The sequence below is a fragment of the Hyla sarda genome, chromosome 4 (genome assembly GCF_029499605.1).
Source record: "Hyla sarda isolate aHylSar1 chromosome 4, aHylSar1.hap1, whole genome shotgun sequence".
Lineage (NCBI taxonomy): Eukaryota > Metazoa > Chordata > Amphibia > Anura > Hylidae > Hyla > Hyla sarda.
The window spans coordinates 126,055,274-126,074,765 of NC_079192.1; the positions used below are offsets into that span (position 1 = coordinate 126,055,274).

The 19,492-nt window shown below is 40.8% G+C and overlaps 1 protein-coding gene across 5 annotated transcripts in view; it reads left to right on the forward strand.

Annotated features, from left to right (window-relative positions):
* ELL3 (elongation factor for RNA polymerase II 3) overlaps positions 1-19,492 on the forward strand; it is a 113,140-nt gene that overhangs the window by 30,140 nt on the left and 63,508 nt on the right. For 4 of the 5 annotated variants that reach the window (XR_008892456.1, XR_008892457.1, XM_056572062.1 and 1 more), the window contains exon 2: positions 2,517-2,570. Coding sequence is in view for 3 of the 5 variants with exons in the window: in XM_056572062.1 (XP_056428037.1) it covers positions 2,517-2,570 (54 nt within the window). In the remaining 2 variants the exon portion in view is untranslated. The remainder of the gene's footprint in view (positions 1-2,516; positions 2,571-19,492) is intronic. The other variant, XM_056572063.1, reaches the window with a different exon arrangement.

Below are 19,492 nucleotides of genomic sequence, written 5' to 3' on the forward strand. Positions count from 1 at the left end.
AGAAGTTCGCTTAGTCTTTGCATTATGTGCCTGTGTGTACCACACAGAAAGAGAAGAGAACTGTCTGAGGACTTGAGAACCAAAATTGTGGAAAAATATCAACAATCTCAAGGTTACAAGTCCATCTCCAGAGATCTAGATTTGCCTTTGTCCACAGTGCGCAACATTATGAAGAAGTTTGCAACTCATGGCACTGTAGCTAATCTCCCTGGGCGTGGACGGAAAAGAAAAATTGATGAAAGGCGTCAACACAGGATAGTCCGTAATGTGGATAAGCAGCCCCAAACAAGTTACAAAGATATTCAAACTGTTCTGCAGGCTCAGGGAGCATCAGTGTCAGTCAACATTTAACCCCTTAAGGACGCAGGGTTTTTCCGTTTTTGCATTTAAATTTTTTCCTCATCACCTTCTAAAAATCATAAGGCTTTCAATTTTGCACATAAAGTTCCATATGATGGCTTATTTTTTGAGCCACCAATTCTACTTTGCAGTGATGTTAGTCATTTTACCAAAAAATCCACGGCGAAACGGAAAAAAATTAATTGTGCGACAAAATTGAAGAAAAAATTTTATTTTGTAATTTTTGGGGGCTTCCGTTTCTATGCAGTGCATTTTTCGGTAAAAATAACACCTTATCTTTATTCTGTAGGTCCATACGGTTAAAATGATACCCTACTTATATAGATTGGATATTGTCGTACTGCAGAACAAAATCATAACTACATGCAAGAAAATTTATACGTTAAAAATTCCCATCTTCTAACCCTATAACTTTTTTATTTTTCCGCGTACGGGCCAGTATGACTAATTTTTTGCACTGTGTTCTGAAGTTTTTATTGGTATCATTATTGTATTGATTGGACTTTTTGATTGCTTTTTTATTAATTTTTTCATGATATAAAAAGTGACCAAAAAAACGCTATGTTGGACTTTGGAATTTTTTTGCGCGTACGCCATTGACCGTGTGGTTTAATTAATTATATATTTTTATAGTTCGGACATTTACGCAGGCGGCGATACCACATATGTTTATTTTTATTTACACAGTTTTTTTGTTTTTTTTGAAAAGTGGGGTGATTCAAACTTTTATTAGGGAAGGGGTTAAATGACCTTTGTTAACTTTTTTTTTCCACTTTTTTTTGCAGTGCTATAGCTCCCATAGGGTGCTATAACATTGCACACACTGATCTTTTACTCTGATCCCTGCAAAGCCATAGCTTTGCATGGCTCAGCGAGATAGGGGCTCGATTGCTCAAGCCTGTAGCTCAGGCTTGGAGCAATCAAACGCCGATCTGACGCGATTTTATCGTGATGTCCCGATCAGCCAGACTGAGCTGCCGGGTGTGACCCCGTTTTAAACACCGGAACCGGGCGTAGGGCATACAGGTACGCCCTTCGTCCTGAACGAGTTAAATGAAACACAAGGCAGAAGACACAGGAGGACCCCACTGCTGACACACAGACATAAAAAAAGCAAGACTACATTTGGCCAAAATAAACTTGAGTAAGCCAAAATCCTTCTGCGAAAATGTATTGTGGACAGATGAGACCAAGATAGAGCTTTTTGGTAAAGCACATCATTCTACTGTTTGCCAAAAATGGAATGAGGCCTACAAAGAAAAGAATATAGTACCTACAGTGAAATATGGTGGTGGTTCAATGATGTTTTGGGGTTGTTTTGCTGCCTCTGGCACTGGGTGCCTTGAATGTGTGCAAGGCATCATGAAATCTGAGGATTACCAACTGAGAATTTTGGGTCGCACTGTACAGCCCAGTATTCCAGCAGGACAATGACCCCAAACATATGTCAAAAAGCACCCAGAAATGGATGGAAACAAAGCACTGGAGAGTTCTGAAGTGGCCAGCAATGAGTCCAAATCTAAATCCCATTGAACACCTATGGAGATATCTTAAAATTGCTGTTGGAAAAAGGCGCCCTTCCAATAAGAGAGACCTGGAGCAGTTTGCAAAGGAAGAGTGGTCCAACATTCCGGCTGAGAGGTGTAAGAAGCTTATTGATGGTTATAGGAAGCAACTGATTTCCGTTACTTTTTCCAAAGGGTGTGCAACCATATATTAAGTTAAAGGTGCCAATAATTTTGTCCAGCCCATTATACCCTCCTTTTACCCTCCTTTCTTGCTGTGCTACTGACAGTGAGTTGACTAGAAGGTGGAGCAAATGAAAGAGTATAAAACATGGTTCTCTTAACCATGGAAACACACAGGTATGCATAGGAGCTGTTTACGCAAAACAGGAAAAAAAATTTAATTTGCAGAGTTGCTTTATAACCTAGAACTAATAATCTATAATGTTTTGACTATGTTGGATTTACAAAAATGTGTTCATAATTGACAGTTGAAGACCTTCATTACTGACTCAAATAGAGTTTATGCTGCCTCACTACGCAATAGTGCTGCCTTGCCACTGTCATTGTGGACAATATCAACTGTACTGTCTTTTATTACTTGCACATTGACAGCTGCGTTCAGTGACTTATGTCTTCTCTTTTATTAAGGGTTCAGGAGCCTCATTGCCACAGCCTGTTATTACCTTCCAGGAAAACCAGGGGGTGAGTAACCTTTCTCATGAAACAATGATTAACATGAATATTCTAAGGACAAGATTTAGGCAGCAGAAAACCGCTTCTTGCAATGAATATGCCTTAAGGTTGAAGAACTGTAGAACTAGAAATTGGACCCTTATGGTTAGAAACACAGTGGTGTTCAAAGTATCATAATAACAAATGATATATTTTTTATTTTATTACAACAAAAGTAAGAGATATTACTATTTACTGTTGGTTTTTAGTTATATTGGGATATGAAGGGAAATATCTAGCGGTATTCAACCTGTTTGGCAAGTAAGCAGCTTATATTGAAGAAGAAGAGGCTCCATAGCAAAGATTAAACAGGGTCCTGATTATGGTGAAGTTTTTTTTACTTTAAAAAATGGACTTAGTTTTGTTCTTAAACACCCTTTTCATGACATTTATTTGCTAGGGCTGTACCCTCTTTTTCCAAGGACCCTATAGGAAATGCATGAGTTGCCTCTATTTATTCCCTTTAAAGCAGACTTTCAATTATCATTTTGGGAATGTTAAGAGTGTTGGATTTACGGGCAAGCAGGAAACAATAGATTTTGTTCTTGTAGGATGGGTTTATACCACTATATTAATAAATTAAGAAATATAGGCAGCAAGGTGTACATGTCTGATGCTGATATCTACTTGCATAGTGTAAAGTTTTTAACTATTTCCTTAAAGGAGAAGTATCATGCTGGAAATCTTATCCCCTATCCAAAGGATAGGGTATAAGTTTTAAATTGCGGGGGTCTGACTAATGGAACCCCCCGCAATCTCCTGCACAAGGCCCCGGCCCTCCTTGGAAACAGAGTGTGTTGACTCCCGCACAAAGCAGCGGTCGACACACCCCCTCCATGTATCTCTATGGGAGGGCCGGAGACAGCCAAATTGCTCTCCCATAGAGATACATGGAGGGTGCGTATAGGCCACCAATTCGTGAGGGGGTCGACACGCCCCCTTCCCAGGGAGAGCCAGGGCTCTGTGCAGGAGATCGCAGGTGGTCCGACCACCTGGATCTAAAACTTATCCCCTAAAACTATCCTCTAAAACTTTGGATAGGGGATACGTTTTCTTGCATGATATATCTCCTTTAAAAAGCACTGCATTCTCTTTTTATTTTTTATTTTCAGTGTGCTACGCTTGTTTGATCCTGAGTCACCAGATCAACTTTATATGGGGATTTTGCCAAAACTGATTAATTCTTAGACAGTGCAAACTTCAAAGATTATCACAGTAGCATAGGCTGACTAATAAGTGGCACATCTGTAGACATCTAGTCTAAGTTTGTAGTTTCCAGGTTTTGGGGGTAAAAATTTAGAGATTTCACCAAGTTTCAAGACCAACATGCTGGATTTGCATATTGCATATCTGTCATACATTTACTGCAGGATCCACAGCAGAAATTGGAGACAGACATTTGGATGTAGAATTTGATGTGCCATGGATCTACATGAATAATAACCCTATTCAGTGGGTTTAATCCAAGTTGGTCTGATCTGCTGGTCTTTCTAGGTAAAATCCACAGGAATATTCCATGTGGGAAAAATATCTATTACCTGCATAATGTTTTCATTCAACTTACGGTAAGTTGGAGGCAGATTGCTCATGGATGTCCTGTGGAATTGAGTACAGAATCCGTGCAGAAAATCAACAGGAAATCTTGTAAACAAGGGTTTTATTAGGTAGCCTCTATATTGTGAAGCGGTCATTAGAACCATCTGTGCAGTGTATATCTGATACTGTAACATTATGTATTATTGGCCTCTATTTGCATCAAGCTTTTCAGGAGTGTGAAATGGGACTACAATGTATTTCATTTTAACACTTTCAAATAAAAATATCAATATGTATGCAAACTTGCTCACGGCAGCAAACTACATGCATACAAGATGAACGTTAACACTGTTATACTCAAAAATGCATAACTTGTACAATTTGAAAAATGCATTAGTCTATATAACAAACAAAAAAGGAAGTGTAGAACGAAGACATCACACGGATCATTGCTCCCATCTGCTATTATCATGGTGATTTGGTTGTGTGAGCAGTGTGAATTTAGTTAATATATATCAGATTTGACCAACTCTGGCAATTTCTCAGAACTCCAAACTTTATAAACGCCTAAATCCTGTAGGTGGAAGGCCAGTGTAATACAGTCACATAATATGCTCCACATTATGGCCATGACACTCCTCCAGCAGATCCACTGAACTTAACTAAATACTGTGGTGAATCAACAATCAAAACCTATAATCTCTTATTGGAAGCACTTCCGTATCACAAGTAGCAAAAAAAAAGTCCTTGACATTTACGGCCCTGTGTATATATGTGTATATATGATTGTGTGTATATATATATATATATATATATGTTACGCCTAGCGCTCCGGGTCCCCGCTCCTCCCCGGAGCGCTCACGGCGTCCTTCTCCCTGCAGCTCCCCGGTCAGCGCTGACCGGGAGCGCTGCTCTGCCATGGCCGTTGGGGATGCGATTCGCACAGCGGGACGCGCCCGCTCGCGAATCGCATCCCAGGTCACTTACCCGTTCCCGTCTCCTGCGGTCATGTGCTGGCGCGCGCGGCTCCGCTCTCTAGGGCGCGCGCGCGCCAGCTCCCTGAGACTTAAAGGGCCAGTGCACCAATGATTGGTGCCTGGCCCAATTAGCTTAATTGGTTCCCACCTGTTCCCTGGCTATATCTAGTCTCCTCCCTTGCACTCCCTTGCCGGATCTTGTTGCCTTAGTGCCAGTGAAAGCGTTCCTTGTGTGTTATAGCCTGTGTACCAGTACCTTTGCTATCTCCCCTGACTACGAACCTTGCCGCCTGCCCCCGACCTTCTGCTACGTCCGACCTTGCTACTGCCTACTCCCTTGTACCTCGCCTATCTTCAGTATCTTCAGCAGCCAGAGAGGTGAGCCGTTGCTAGTGGATACGACCTGGTCACTACCGCCGCAGCAAGACCATCCCGCTTTGCGGCGGGCTCTGGTGAAAACCAGTAGTGGCTTAGAACCGGTCCACTAGCACGGTCCACGCCAATCCCTCTCTGGCACAGAGGATCCACTACCTGCCAGCCGGCATCGTGACAATATATATATATATATATATATATATATATATATATAGACAGCAGACATAGGGCAGCACACCTTGAAAAAGTTGCGGTGGGTGCACGCAGTAATGTGGCCGGGTCCCAGGCACCGGATAACTAAAGAACAAGGAAGGCTGCAGCACACTAAGATGAACGGTGAAAGAACAAGGTGTTTATTCCATCACAACAAATGCAACATTTCGGTCGCCCAATGCGGCCATTTTCAAGCATGTGATCATAGACATGTGCAACATATATATATGGTTAAAAATGAGCATTAATTAAGTGAATACAAACATTAATATTATATAAGTTACTGTATACAAACAAATAAAGTGCAAGGTGACAAAATTAGAGCCGCCTCCTATCAAATGGCAGCAGACATGTGTATAGTGTCCTGATAAAAGTCTATATTTTCATCATAAGGTGCATAAGTGTACTGTGGTGTACAGTGATTATTCGTAGTTGGGCGGGGGGAACATCCACTCACCAGTGGCCGCGAAATAACTCGCTCGGTACTGTATGTAGCTCGGCGTCTCACATGTACCGGCGCTCCATGTTTGTGGGAGGGGATGGACGGACCAATAGGGAGATAGATGAAAGCATCAGATGAATGGAAAAAGACCAATGGTAACTGGTAGTGCTACTGTAGTTGGGTTATTTTTTACCTTATTTTCCAACCCGGAAGCTGGTTACTTCATTAGTTTGCTGGCTTTTTTTGACCACTGTTTTTTTTCAGCCACCACCATCTTTCCGTCGCTACGTCACCCTGCAGGGTGTTGTGTTGGAGGCCGGCCTGCCCCACGCTCCGTACGTGCCCGCCTCCCGCGCTGATGAATATTCCACCGTCATAATCGCGGACCTCCTTCCTTTCAGCTTCTTATAAGCTGATTGCTGATTGGGCTGATTGTGGCGAATCGGCTCTGTTGTTGGGCACATGCGCAGTTCGTCCTCGGTCGGGAGGGTCATCTGCCAGAGAGCGCCTAGCAAACCTTTGGGAGCCTTCCAGCACACAGGGACTCCCCTCTGGCAAGTTTAGTGTTAACAATACCCCAGCGCGTCAGTCCCGAAGCTGAAAACACAATGGCACATGCGCAGATGACCCTCCTGACCGAGGACGAACTGCGCATGCGCCCAACAGCGAAGCCGATTCGCCGCGAGCAGCCCAATCAGCAATCCGCTTATAAGAAGCTGAAAGGAAGGAGGTCCGTGATTATGATGGTGGAATATTCATCAGCGCGGGAGGCAGGCACGTACGGAGCATGGGGCAGGCCGGCCTCCAACACAACACCCTGCAGGGTGACATAACGATGGAAAGATGGCGGTGGCTGAAAAAAAACAGTGGTCAAAAAAAGCCAGCAAACAAATGAAGTAACCAGCTTCCGGGTTTGAAAATAAGGTAAAAAATAACCCAACTACAGTAGCGTTACCAGCAGGAAACAAAGGGGTAATAACATATAGCCACAGTACTACCTAACTGTCCCAAGAAGGTTAAAGCAGTGGAGAACCCCTTTAAATTGCACAACCTATAAATTATTATCATTAAGTTACTATAATATACACATATATGTAAATAGATATTACATATAACCCAATAACATCACTTGTGTTAGCACATACCAGCCTAGTATCAGCAAAATGCCATCATAACACTATGAACAATATAAACAGTGTTTAGATTATATTGCCTAGGGTTGACATCTGTGCCAGACCTTTTGGCTCCCCTGCATCACTTGCTTGTCAGGAGGTGTAATCTAATCTCACCTCTCAGTTTAAATACTTAGGGGGAGATTTATCAAAACCTGTCCAGAGTAAAGTTGCTAAGTATTCTATCTTTCCTGACCTGTTTAGTGTTTGACATCCAGTTCATCTGTTCATCCCCTGCATCTCCTGTTTTTTGCTGTATACTTATTCCGTATCTAGTCTTGTTCACTTATTCATATCTGCCGTTTATCTTGATTCTGGTTTCTGAACTGTATGTCAGTACTTCCCTCTTTCTACTGCTAATACCTCTCCCTATACACCCAAGAATTCAGCTAGCATTTCCCATTGCTCTATGACATTGTCTGCCTATCTTTATGTCTTCTGAAATAATGATCCCTAAATCCCTTTCCTCAGATACTGAGATTAGGACTGTATCACATAGTCTAAACTCTGCCCGAGGGTTTTTATGTCCCAGGTATTTAATTTTGCACTTATCCACATTAACGTTTAGTTGCCAGAGTTCTGACCATTTCTCTAGTTTACCCAAACCCTTTTCCATTTGGCGTTTCCCTCCAGGAATATCAACCCTGTTACAAATTATTTTGTCATCAGCAAAAAGACCGATACCTTACCATCGAGACCTTCTGCAATATCACTGATAAAGATATTAAACAAAATGGGTCCCAGTACAGATCCCTGAGGTACCCCACTGGTAACAAGACCTTGCTCTTAATATACTGCATTGACTACAACCCTCTGTTGTTTTTCATGTTGCAATCCATGACATTTTAGATGTTCCACAATCCTATCCTTTAGTAGAGTTTCCATTAATTTCCCCAATATTGATGCCAGACTTACTGGCCTATAGTTGCCTGATTCCTCTCTGCTACCTTTCTTATAAATGGGGACAACATTTTCTAACTTCCAATCTTCTGAGACAACTCCTGTTGCCAGTGATTGGTTAAACTAATTTGTTAATGGTTTTGCTAGTACATCACTAAGCTCTTTTAGTAGCTTTGGGCGTATCCCATTAGGCCCATATGACTTATTTTTCTTAACTTTAGATAGCTGACTTTGGACCTCTTCCTCTGTAAAGACACATACTTCAAAAATGTATTAGTCTTTATGTCTAACTGAGGTCCTTTTCCTTGATTTTCTTCTGTAAAAACTGGACAGAAATATTTATTAAGGCAGTCGACTAGTCCTTTATCCTCTTCTACATATCTTCCTTCTTCTGTTTATTCCTTGTTTTACTTTCCTTTTTTCTTTTATATATCTGAAGAATGTCTTATCTCCTTTCTTCACTAATTGAGCAAGTTTCTCTTCTCTCTGCGCTTTAGAAGCTCTTATAACTTGTTTGGCCTCTTTCTGCTATGGATGTCCCTATCTTCATTGCTTATGGTAGTATTATAATTACTGAATGCTAGATTTTTTATTTTTATGAAGCCTAATACAATTATCTGTTGCCTTTAATAATGCAACTTTTAAGTAGTCCCTTTTCTCCTGGACTTCATTGAAACTGTTCCAGTCTGATAGGCACTTATTTACCACTAATCTCATTTCTGAAAAGTAGGTTTCTCTAAAATCTAAAACTTTTGTTTTTGCGTGGTGTGTCATTGTTCTTATATTAAACCACACAGATTGTTGATGATTAGATCCCAAGCTTTCACCTACAGTTATGTCAGATACCGAATCCCCATTTGTAAATACTAAATCTAAAATGGCCTCCTTCCGTGTTGGCTCCTCAACTGCTTGTTGTAGAGATAATCCCAGTAGGGAATTTAGAACATCTGTACTCCTGGCAGAACCAGTTATTTTAGTTTTCCAGTTTACATCGGGAAGATTAAAGTCTCCCATAATGAAAACTTGCCCTTTTAATGTCATTTTACCTATTTTCTCAGCTAGTAGATCATCTAATTCCTTTAATCTGCCAGGAGGTCTATAAATCACATCTACACGAGTTAGGGCATGCTTACCAAACAGCAATCTAACCCAAACTGACTCTAAGTTGGTCTCACTAACTTGTATTAGGTTTGATGTTATGCTATCTTTCACATACAGAGCCAACTCTACCCCTTTCTTGCCTTCTCTGTCTTTTCTATATAAAGAGTACCCTGGTATTGATATATCCTAGTCACTAAACCATGTCTCAGTAACAGCTACTAAATCTAAAGACTCTGAGCTTGTCTTCTTTTGACCTATGTGCTACATGCAAGTTCTGGCATTGTTTTGGGGGGCAATTGGACTGATGACTTATCACTCTTTTTCCCCCTTTTAGGAAAGATTGCTGATGGCTGAATAAACAATCTACTTGTACCAATTTTCATCAGATTCATGCCCCCCACTGTCTTCAGGCCTGATAAAATTACCATTCTTGAAAAAAAAAAAATCTAAGCAGGATACAATCCTTGTGAAATAGCTTGTTGTCACTAATAATGCGCCTGGCTACAGATCTCCATAGCTTTTGGGTCATGTGGCTATAATGATTCAAATTCATTCATTCTGACCAGCAAATGCATTCCTAATATGTTATTATTGGTGTTTGTTCTTTTGCATATAATAGTATCTGATAACCTGGGAGTATGCTTTATATTTGTGTATTGAGTTGGTTATATTTACAGTGTGTTTCAGATTTTTAGCGCTTGAGTAATGCAATGTACAGCTCCATTTGAATATCTCAGTTACCTAGCATGTTTATTTACTGACTCCAGTCATTAATTTCACACAGTCACACGAATATGGATTTCAGGAAATATCTGGCTGTCCTGGTAGGTCTGCCGCATGTCTAGCTATGTCACCTCTCACCTTATTACTGTGCTACCAGCAGGAGCACATTACACTTCAGAACATGTATTCCCAGCTGCCTGCACCTCCTACACCCACAAATGAGTGGTGCCTGTTTTACAGAAGTTGCAGGAAAGATTTACCACATAGCACCAACAGCAGGGAGGCTTTTTCAGGTTGCACCTGGTCCCTGGCAGCTAAGGAGACAGGGAGCTAGTGGTAGAAGGATGGAGATACTTCTACAACCATAGGCATTGTGTGTGGTACCATGCCTTTATGTACAATGTATGTATATGTTTCCTTGGCGATTAATATGCCATTATCTATAAAACAGTAACATTGCTGGAAACATTGTTATCCATAAACCATATTTACAAGCATGCTTGAGAAAGGCGTCGTGAGGCCGCAGAAATGTTGCACTTTTGTTTGCTAAGGATGCAATAAACACTGCACTTTACTGAGACTTTTTGTGTGCTGCGATCCTTTCCTATGGATATATATATATATACATACAGTACAGACCAAAAGTTTGGACACACCTTCTCATTCAAAGAGTTTTCTTTAATTTCATGACTATGAAAATTGTAGATTCACACTGAAGGCATCAAAACTTTGAATTAACACATGTGGAATTATAGACATAACAAAAAAGTGTGAAACAGCTGAAAATATGTCATATTCTAGGTGGAAAGTGTCCCCAAGTGCAGTCACAAAAACCATCAAGAGCTACAAAGAAACTGGCTCACATGCGGACCGCCCCAGGAAAGGAAGACCAAGAGTCACCTCTGCTGCGGAGGATAAGTTCATCCGAGTCACCAGCCTCAGAAATCGCAGGTTAACAGCAGCTCAGATTAGAGACCAGGTCAATTCCACGCAGAGTTCTAGCAGCAGACACATCTCTAGAATCCACTGTTAAGAGGAGACTGTGTGAATCAGTCCTTCATGGTAGAATATCTGCTAGGAAACCATTGCTAAGGACAGGCAACAAGCAGAAGAGACTTGTTTGGGCTAAAGAACACAAGGAATGGATATTAGACCAGTGGAAATCTGTGCTTTGGTCTGATGAGTCCAAATTTGAGATCTTTGGTTCCAACCACTGTGTCTTTGTGCGATGCAGAAAAGGTGAACTGATGGAGTCTACATGCCTGGTTCCCACCGTGAAGCATGGAGGAGGAGGTGTGATGGTGGGGGGTGCTTTGCTGGTGACACTGTTGGGGACTTATTCAAAATTGAAGGCATACTGAACCAGCATGGCTACCACAGCATCTTGCAGCAGCATGCTATTCCATCCGGTTTGCGTTTAGTTGGACCATCATTTATCTTTCAACAGAACAATGATCCCAAACACACCTCCAGTCCATGTAAGGGCTATTTGACCAAGAAGGAGAGTGATGGGGTGCTGCGCCAGATGACCTGGCCTCCATAGTCACCAGATCTGAACCCAATGAAGGCAAATTTGCCAACAAGTGCTAAGCATCTCTGGGAACTCCTTCAAGACTGTTGGAAGACTATTTCAGGTGACAGCTTCTTGAAGCTCATCAAGAGAATGCCAAGAGTGTTCAAAGCAGTAATCAATGCAAAAGGTGGCTACTTTGAAGAACCTAGAATATGACATATTTTCAGTTGTTTCAAACTTTTTTGTTATGTCTATTATTCCACATGTGTTAATTCATAGTTTTGATGCCTTCACTGTGAATCCACAATTTTCATTGTCATGAAAATAAAGAAATCTCTTTGAATAAGAAGGTGTGTCCAAACTTTTGGTCTGTACTGTATCTCAGCCTGATATAGGCCAAGAGGGCACTCTTTTGGCCCCCACTGGGACAATTGAGCCTTGAAGGCCTACATAAGGATGGCACCACTGTACACACAGATAAGACTCTGTATACAGCTCCCCAGTCGCTTTCTGGTTTCTGGAGAAGGGGCAGTACAACATCACTATAATAATCCATGACGTTTCTCTGTCACTAAACACCTATTTATAGCAGCTGCCATAAAGGACACACCCTGCTGCAATGTTTGTACAGGAAATGCAGAAAAGATGTGTGCCTCCAGTATGGCCGCCCCTAGGGAAGGTTATATGAACAAAAACACGTCAGTCTGTAACATATCTGTTGATGCTTTATGATTGGATTTTAATGGCTTTCTGAAATCAAGAATTTTATTTTATAGGAATTCGCCCAGGACTTTGATACATTTTTTGATAAATTATAACTCATAAGCATGCCAGTTTAGCAACATGCTAGGGCTTGTTCTCCATTATTCATGATTTTGTGTGGAGTTAACTCAATACATTCTACAGGTGAGCCCGGCATACTGTAGCAGGACTTGCTTTCTTTTATTCTTTCTTCTTTTTTCAATATGGATTAAAAATTTTAAGGGGTTGTCTGAGAGAGTAATAATTTAAAGGGTTTATCCGATAGAAGGGTTTTGTTTTTTTCAGAACCCATTTTCATGGGACATCACTGCGGCCTGTGATTTGCTGAGCAGCAGTATGGCACACTAGGCCCCGATGTAACTCTAGGCCCAAACACCACGCTGTAGCACAGGAAGAGGATCGCAGCATGGGATTCTTGGGCAAGACACTGGAAGTACTGCGGGAGCACTAGAGATGGGTACAGGTTTATTTTTTTAAATACTATGGCATGAGCATTGTTTTGAAAAAAAAAAAGAAAAACTATACCGCTGGCTAACCCCTTAATGGTCTATTCACATGTACAGTATTCTGCTCAGATTTGATGCGCAGGATTTTCTGCTGCAGATTTCAATGTAAATTAAATGACTGAACACAGCTTCAAATCCTGCGCATCAAATCTGCGCAGAATGCTGTACGTGTGAATACACCCTTAAAGTACATTTAGAAAATAGCTTGACATTACTCCAGTTCATGTATACTTTTATGGATTGCAGTAATATAATATTATTTAGTAGTAGTGCTCAATGATAGCAGCAAGTATTCCAATAGCATTTAAAGGGAATCTCTTATCAGTATCACCCGCACTAACCTGTTGGTACAGGCATGTAATGCGGGTGACACTGATGACAATGGTATTTACCAGTCCTTGCTGTGTGCCTCCTTTTTTTGGTATTCCTTGTTATACGTTATATGCTAAACATCCTTCTTGTTGCAAAGGGAATGTTTCCAAGCCCCGGGTGCATGGTGACATCCGGCCTACATCTCCATTGTAACGGCTCTAGGGGTCAGACTATTGCAGTGTTTTCCAAACAGTGTCTCTCCAGTTGTTGCAAAACTACAACTTTATTTATTTATTTATTTATTTATATAGCGCCTACAGATTCCGCAGCGCTTACAATTATGGGGTACAAACAAAGACAAGTATCAGACATAATATTACACAATAACTATTCAAACAAGGGGTGTGGGGATATATTGAGGATATGTTGGGGATATGTTGGGGATATGTTGAGGCCAATTAGAGACTGTTATAGGCCTGTCTGAAGAGATGTGTTTTTAGGCCACGTTTGAAACTATGGATGTTGTTGTTGAGTCTGACAACTCCCAGCATGCCAGAACACTGCATTAGTCCGACCCCTAGACTGACAAAATTATTACAATGTAAGTTGACTTGGTTTGTACAGTCTGGAGCTATGGGACCTTTGGGGTTAAATGGCTGCAATGATTTCCTATGCCTTTTATAATTTTTTAATGACAAGAAGACACTTGGGGGAGATTCATCAAAACCTGTGCAGAGGAAAATTTGCCAAGTTGCCCGTAGCAACCAATTAGATCTCTTCTATTATTTTTGAAATGGCCTCTGAAAAATAAAGAAGCGATCTGATTGGTTGCTATGGGTAACTGCTCAACTTTTCCTCTGCACAAGTCTTGATGAATCTCCCCCATTATTTTTGGAATTTGTTACAATTGAGTACTTAAAAATAAAGTAAAGCTACACTTGCGCTACTTCTAGGTCATTATGGCAACCTTTTCTGCATTGCTTAGCCATATAAGCGAGACATAGGGCACATATATATGTGTGTCACAGCTGTAAAACTGGTGTAAAAACGTTCTAGAAACAAGTCACAGGAGATATACTCCATATTTATCATACAGCTGAGTCGTGTAGGTGGAGCTGTTTAGACTTAGGTGTAAGAAATTAATCGATGTCACTCTAAAGTTATGTTCACACGGTGTTAGGCCAAGTTCACATGTCATGCATTTCCGTGAGTTTCTGCTGAGATTCTGCTGCGCTGTGCACATGATCCTGCTATCTGGCACAGAAATTCCGATTTCCCTGTCCGCAGAAAGAATAAACCTGTCCATTCTTTCTGCGGAATCCGCACAAAATGCATTGCCGTCTATGAGACGGTGCATTCCCGTGCTGTCCTAGCTCCAGCATATTATGGTGGTGCCCGCAGTTTACGAAATGCAGACATTCCAGACATGTAAACATATCCTCAGATGAGTAAAACTAAGGTATAATTCTGGATGTATTTATGCAAAATAATGTGTTTACGTCTATAGAAAAGTGTCAGCCAGTGCACATAGCATGAAAAAATGACCGTAATTCCTAAAATAATAAGCATGTTCATTATCTGTGGCGATAATTAAGAAATAATGTCCGGAATACCCAAATCCATCTGTAAAACAGAAACAAGGGCAGTAAAAATGTGAAATAATCTTGCCGAAAAACTGCTACAAATACAACAAAAAATACACTGTGTGAACATGGCCGTAAGCCATCCGCCACTTTAAAACCTGCTATTAAATTGGTCAGATAGTGTACAAGTGGGTAGCTTCTTGATTAAAGTCATAACTTTCATGTAGTATTTTGTGGCTTAATTTGCTTGAAATTTTTTTTGTACAGGAACAGTTGGAGAGGCATGGGTCTGGGTCTGCTATGCCCCAGGGCTGAATGCCTCTCTCTCTTCCTACAACACGGCATCTCCCCAGTGTAATGAACACACAGGGCCCCCGGCACATGTGCCAACATTGTGTATTATGCCAAACATTCATTGAGCCTGAGAGCTATTCCTACCTCTAGTATCAAGGCCGATAACAGCACAGTGGGAATGATGGTGCATGGGCCTTGTGTGTGTCTTTCTCCAAGGGATGATACTGTGATGCAGGACAAGGGAGGCGTTTGTCCCTGGGGCATAGCGGACCCGGACCATGCCTCTCTGACTGTTCCTCTCTGCACAAGAAAGTGATTTTTCAAACAAATAAAGCCAAAACATACTACTCTACTTGAAAGGTATGGATAAAATCAAGATGTTACCATCTTGTACACTATCTGGTCAGTTTAATAGTTAAGGCAGAATACGGTATGTGTGACCCTACCTTTAGCGTTGGGTCACACACGGCGTATTTTTCTGCGTATTTGTTGCTGTGTATTTCCCTACTCGTCGAAGTCAATGGGTAGCAAAATACTCAACTGATCTTGCTACCTATTGACTTCAATGAGTAGAAAAACATGCAGCAGCAAATCCTCGACAATAGCAACATAATGAATAACCCCAGCCAAATACCAAAGGGAAATGGAATGGTTGAGCTATCCAGTAAGGGATATAGCCGATAAGCCAACAAACCTGTGTTTTCTCATTCGTCGTCTGATGGCTGACTCTTTGACATGGACCAATTATTGGGAATAAGAGATAGTACAGACGCTCATTCAGCTCATAATCAGCCCCTAAGGGGTCATTCACAGTAAGGAATATGTTCCTGGAGATATTCCGGGTGCAGATTCTATCAGTTGTGGGCGCCGACAGATGAAGCCAACACTCGGACGGCTAGGAAATGCGCTCTCTCCATAGACCATAATGAATTTCAAAGAGCATTCCGCCGAAAGAAGAAACATGTTCATTTTTTCGGTGATGTCTGGGGTTCGGAATTTCCTCAGCGGAAATTCTGTGGTGTGATTGGTCCTGCAGAATCCTGTTGAAAGCAACAGGAGGCTGCTGCGCCATATTTTTTGGAGTGGGACTCTGGAATGGAGATTTACTCAGAAAATCCATAGTGTGAATGGACCCTGAGGGTATGGTCACGCGTACTGTATAAGCTGTGGATTCGATCCTGCAGTGTTGATGCTATGTTTAGCTATTTATTTTAATTGATTTACACAGCATAAAAACTGCAGCATTAAATATTCATCATCAAATCCGCAGCGTATGCAGTACATGTGAATATACCCTAAGTCGAGAGTGAAAGGAAGGCTGATAGTGTTGAGGTGGGTTGTGCAAGGGTAAACCTTAACCAACCCAAAAATATGGCTCAAGGATAAATGGACATATGTATGTGATAAAAAATATGTACATTTATTGGAAAAAAAACATAAAAAATATCACACTTGTGCCAAAGAGCTGCACACCACAAGGCCCAAGTCTTGCGGTTGCACCCACATGGACCCTGTGGTGTGCAGCTCTTTGATATGAGTGTGATATTTTTATATATATGTTTTACTAGTTAAAATAATATTTGTAATCACATACATATGTCAATTTATCCCTAAGCAAAATTTTGGTTGGTTATTGAATTCTTTTGCCTCACCTAGGGTATTGGTGTGATTTTGTGCGCTTGGATTTTAGGTGGTCCGTAGTAGAGTGAGCCTATACATATCTATTTTGTTTGGTTGTATTAAAGGGGTACTCCAGTGGAAAACACATTTTTGAAAATCAACTGGTGCCACAAAGTTAAACAGATTTGTAAATTACTTCTATTTAAAAATCTTACTACTTCCAGAACTTATCAGCTGCTGTATGCTCCACAGGTAATTATATTTATTTCTGGAGTTCTTTTCAGTCTGACCAGAGTGCTCTCTGCTGACACCTCTGTATGTATCAGCAACTGTCCAGGGCAGGAGAGGTTTGTTATGGGGATTTGCTTGTACTCTGGACAATTCTTGACATAGACCGAGGTTTCAGCACTGTGGTCAGACAGAAAAGAATTCTAAAAAGAAATACAACTTCCTGTGGAGCATAATAAAGCGGCTGAATAGTACTGGAAGGATTAAGATTTTTAAATAGGAGTAATTTACAAATCTGTTTACAACTTTATGGCACCAGTTTATTTAAAAAAATATATATTTTCCACCAGAGTACCCCTTTAACTGGTTACAAAAAATGTAACAGATTTGTAAATTACTGTAAAAAAATCTTAACCCTTCCAGTACTTATCAGCTGCTGAAAACTCCAGAGGAAGTTGTAAAGTTCTTTCCAGTTTGACCACAGTGCTCTCTGCTGACATCTGTCTGTGTCAGGAACTGTCCAGAGTACAAGCACATCCCCATAGCAAACCTCTCCTGCTCTGGACAGTTCCTGACACGGACAGAGGTGTCAAAAGAGAGCACTGTGGTCAGACTGAAATAATACACAACTTCCTCTGGAGCATACAGCAGCTGATAAGTACTGGAAGGCTTAAGATTTTTAAATAGAAGTAATTTACAAATCTGTTTAACTTTCTGGCACCAGTTGATTTAAAAAACATGTGTTTTCCACTGGAGTACCCTTTAACAACCTTAGTGGACCTGCTGAACTTTAAGGGAATGGAACAGTAGTTACAGTGGGGATCAAAAGTTTGGGTACCCCAGGTAAAAATTCGTATTAATGTGCATAAAGATGCCAAGGAAAGATGGAAAAATCTTCAAAAGGCATCAAATTACAGATTAGACATTCTTATAATATGTCAACAAAAGTTAGATTTTATTTCCATCATTTACACTTTCAAAACAACAGAAAACAAAAAGATGGCACCCTGCAGAGTTAATATCTTGTACTGCCCCCTTTGGCAAGTATCACAGCTTGTAAACGCTTTTTGTAGCCAGCCAAGAGTCTTTCAATTCTTGTTTGAGGTATCTTTGCCCATTCTTCCTTACAAAAGTCTTCCAGTTCTTTGAGATTTCTGGGCTGTCTGTCACGCACTGCTCTTTTAAGTCTATCCATAGATTTTCAATTATGTTGAGGTCAGGAGATTGTGAAGGCCATGGCAAAACCTTCAGTTTACGCCTCTTGATGTAATCTCCCGTGGATTTTGAGGTGTGTTTGGGATCATTATCCATTTGTAGTAGCCATCCTCTCTTTAACTTCAGCTTTTTCACAGATGGCATCAAGTTAGCATTCAAAATTTGCTGAAATTTTATTGAATACATTTTTCCTTCTACTCGTGAGATATTCCCTGTGCCACTGGCTGCAATACAACCCCAAAGCATGATTGATCCACCCCCATGCTTAACAGTTGGACAGAGGTTCTTTTCATTAAATTCTGTTCCCCTTCTTCTCCAAATGTACCTTTACTCATTCCGGCAAAAAAGTTCAATTTTAACCTCATCGGTCCACAGAACTTGTTTCCAAAATGCATCAGACTTGTCTATATGTTCATTTGCAAAGTTCAAACACTGATTTTTGTGGTGAGGACGTAGAAGAGGTTTTCTTCTGATGACTCTTCCATGAAGACCATATTTGTACAAGTATCTCTTTATAGTGGAATAGTGTACCACAACTCCAGTGATCTTTCTGGAGGGATTGTGCAGTCAAACATGGGTTTTGAATTGTTTTTCTCACAATCCTGCAAGCTGATCTGTCTGATATTTTTCTTGGTCTTCCAGATCTTGCTTTAACTTCCACTGTTCCTAATGACTGCCATTTCTTAATTACATTCCGAACAGAGGATATTGACATCTGAAAACGTTTTGCTATCTTTTTATAGCCTTCTCCAGCTTTGTGAGCATCAACTATTTTCAGTTTCAGATTTCTAGACAACTGCTTAGACGAACCCATGGTGCTGATTGTTGGGGCAAGGTCAGATGAGTCTGGGCATTTAAAACCTTTGAGATTGACATCACCTGGTCTTCCCAGATGATGATTGAGAACAATCCATGACACTGGCAGGTCTCAGCTTTGCAAAGGGGGCAGTGCATGCTATAAATTCTGCAGGGTGCCCAAACTTTTGCCGGTGCCACTTTTTTGTTTTCTGTTATTTTGAAAGTGTAAATGATGGAAATAAAATCTAACTTTTGTTGACATATTATAAGAATGTCTAATCTGTAATTTGATGCCTTTTGGAGATTTTTCCATCTTTCCTTGACATCTTTATGCACATTAATACAAATTTTTACCTGGGGTGCCCAAACTTTTGATCCCCACTGTAGAGTTAGGTTTGGAGGATTACCCCATAGGAGAGAATTAGGATGAATAAGAGCAAACCAGAGTTTTTTTTTTTTTTTTTTCATTTTCAGTCTATTGGTTTCAATAAGTCTGCATTGTGGTCCAATGGAAGATGTGTGGCATAGTTACATTTCACTATATCGGGAAGAGCTAAGCCTCCCTGCCACACACCAGCCATCATCTACCATCCGGCCAGACGCCTTTTAAGAAAGAAGTGTG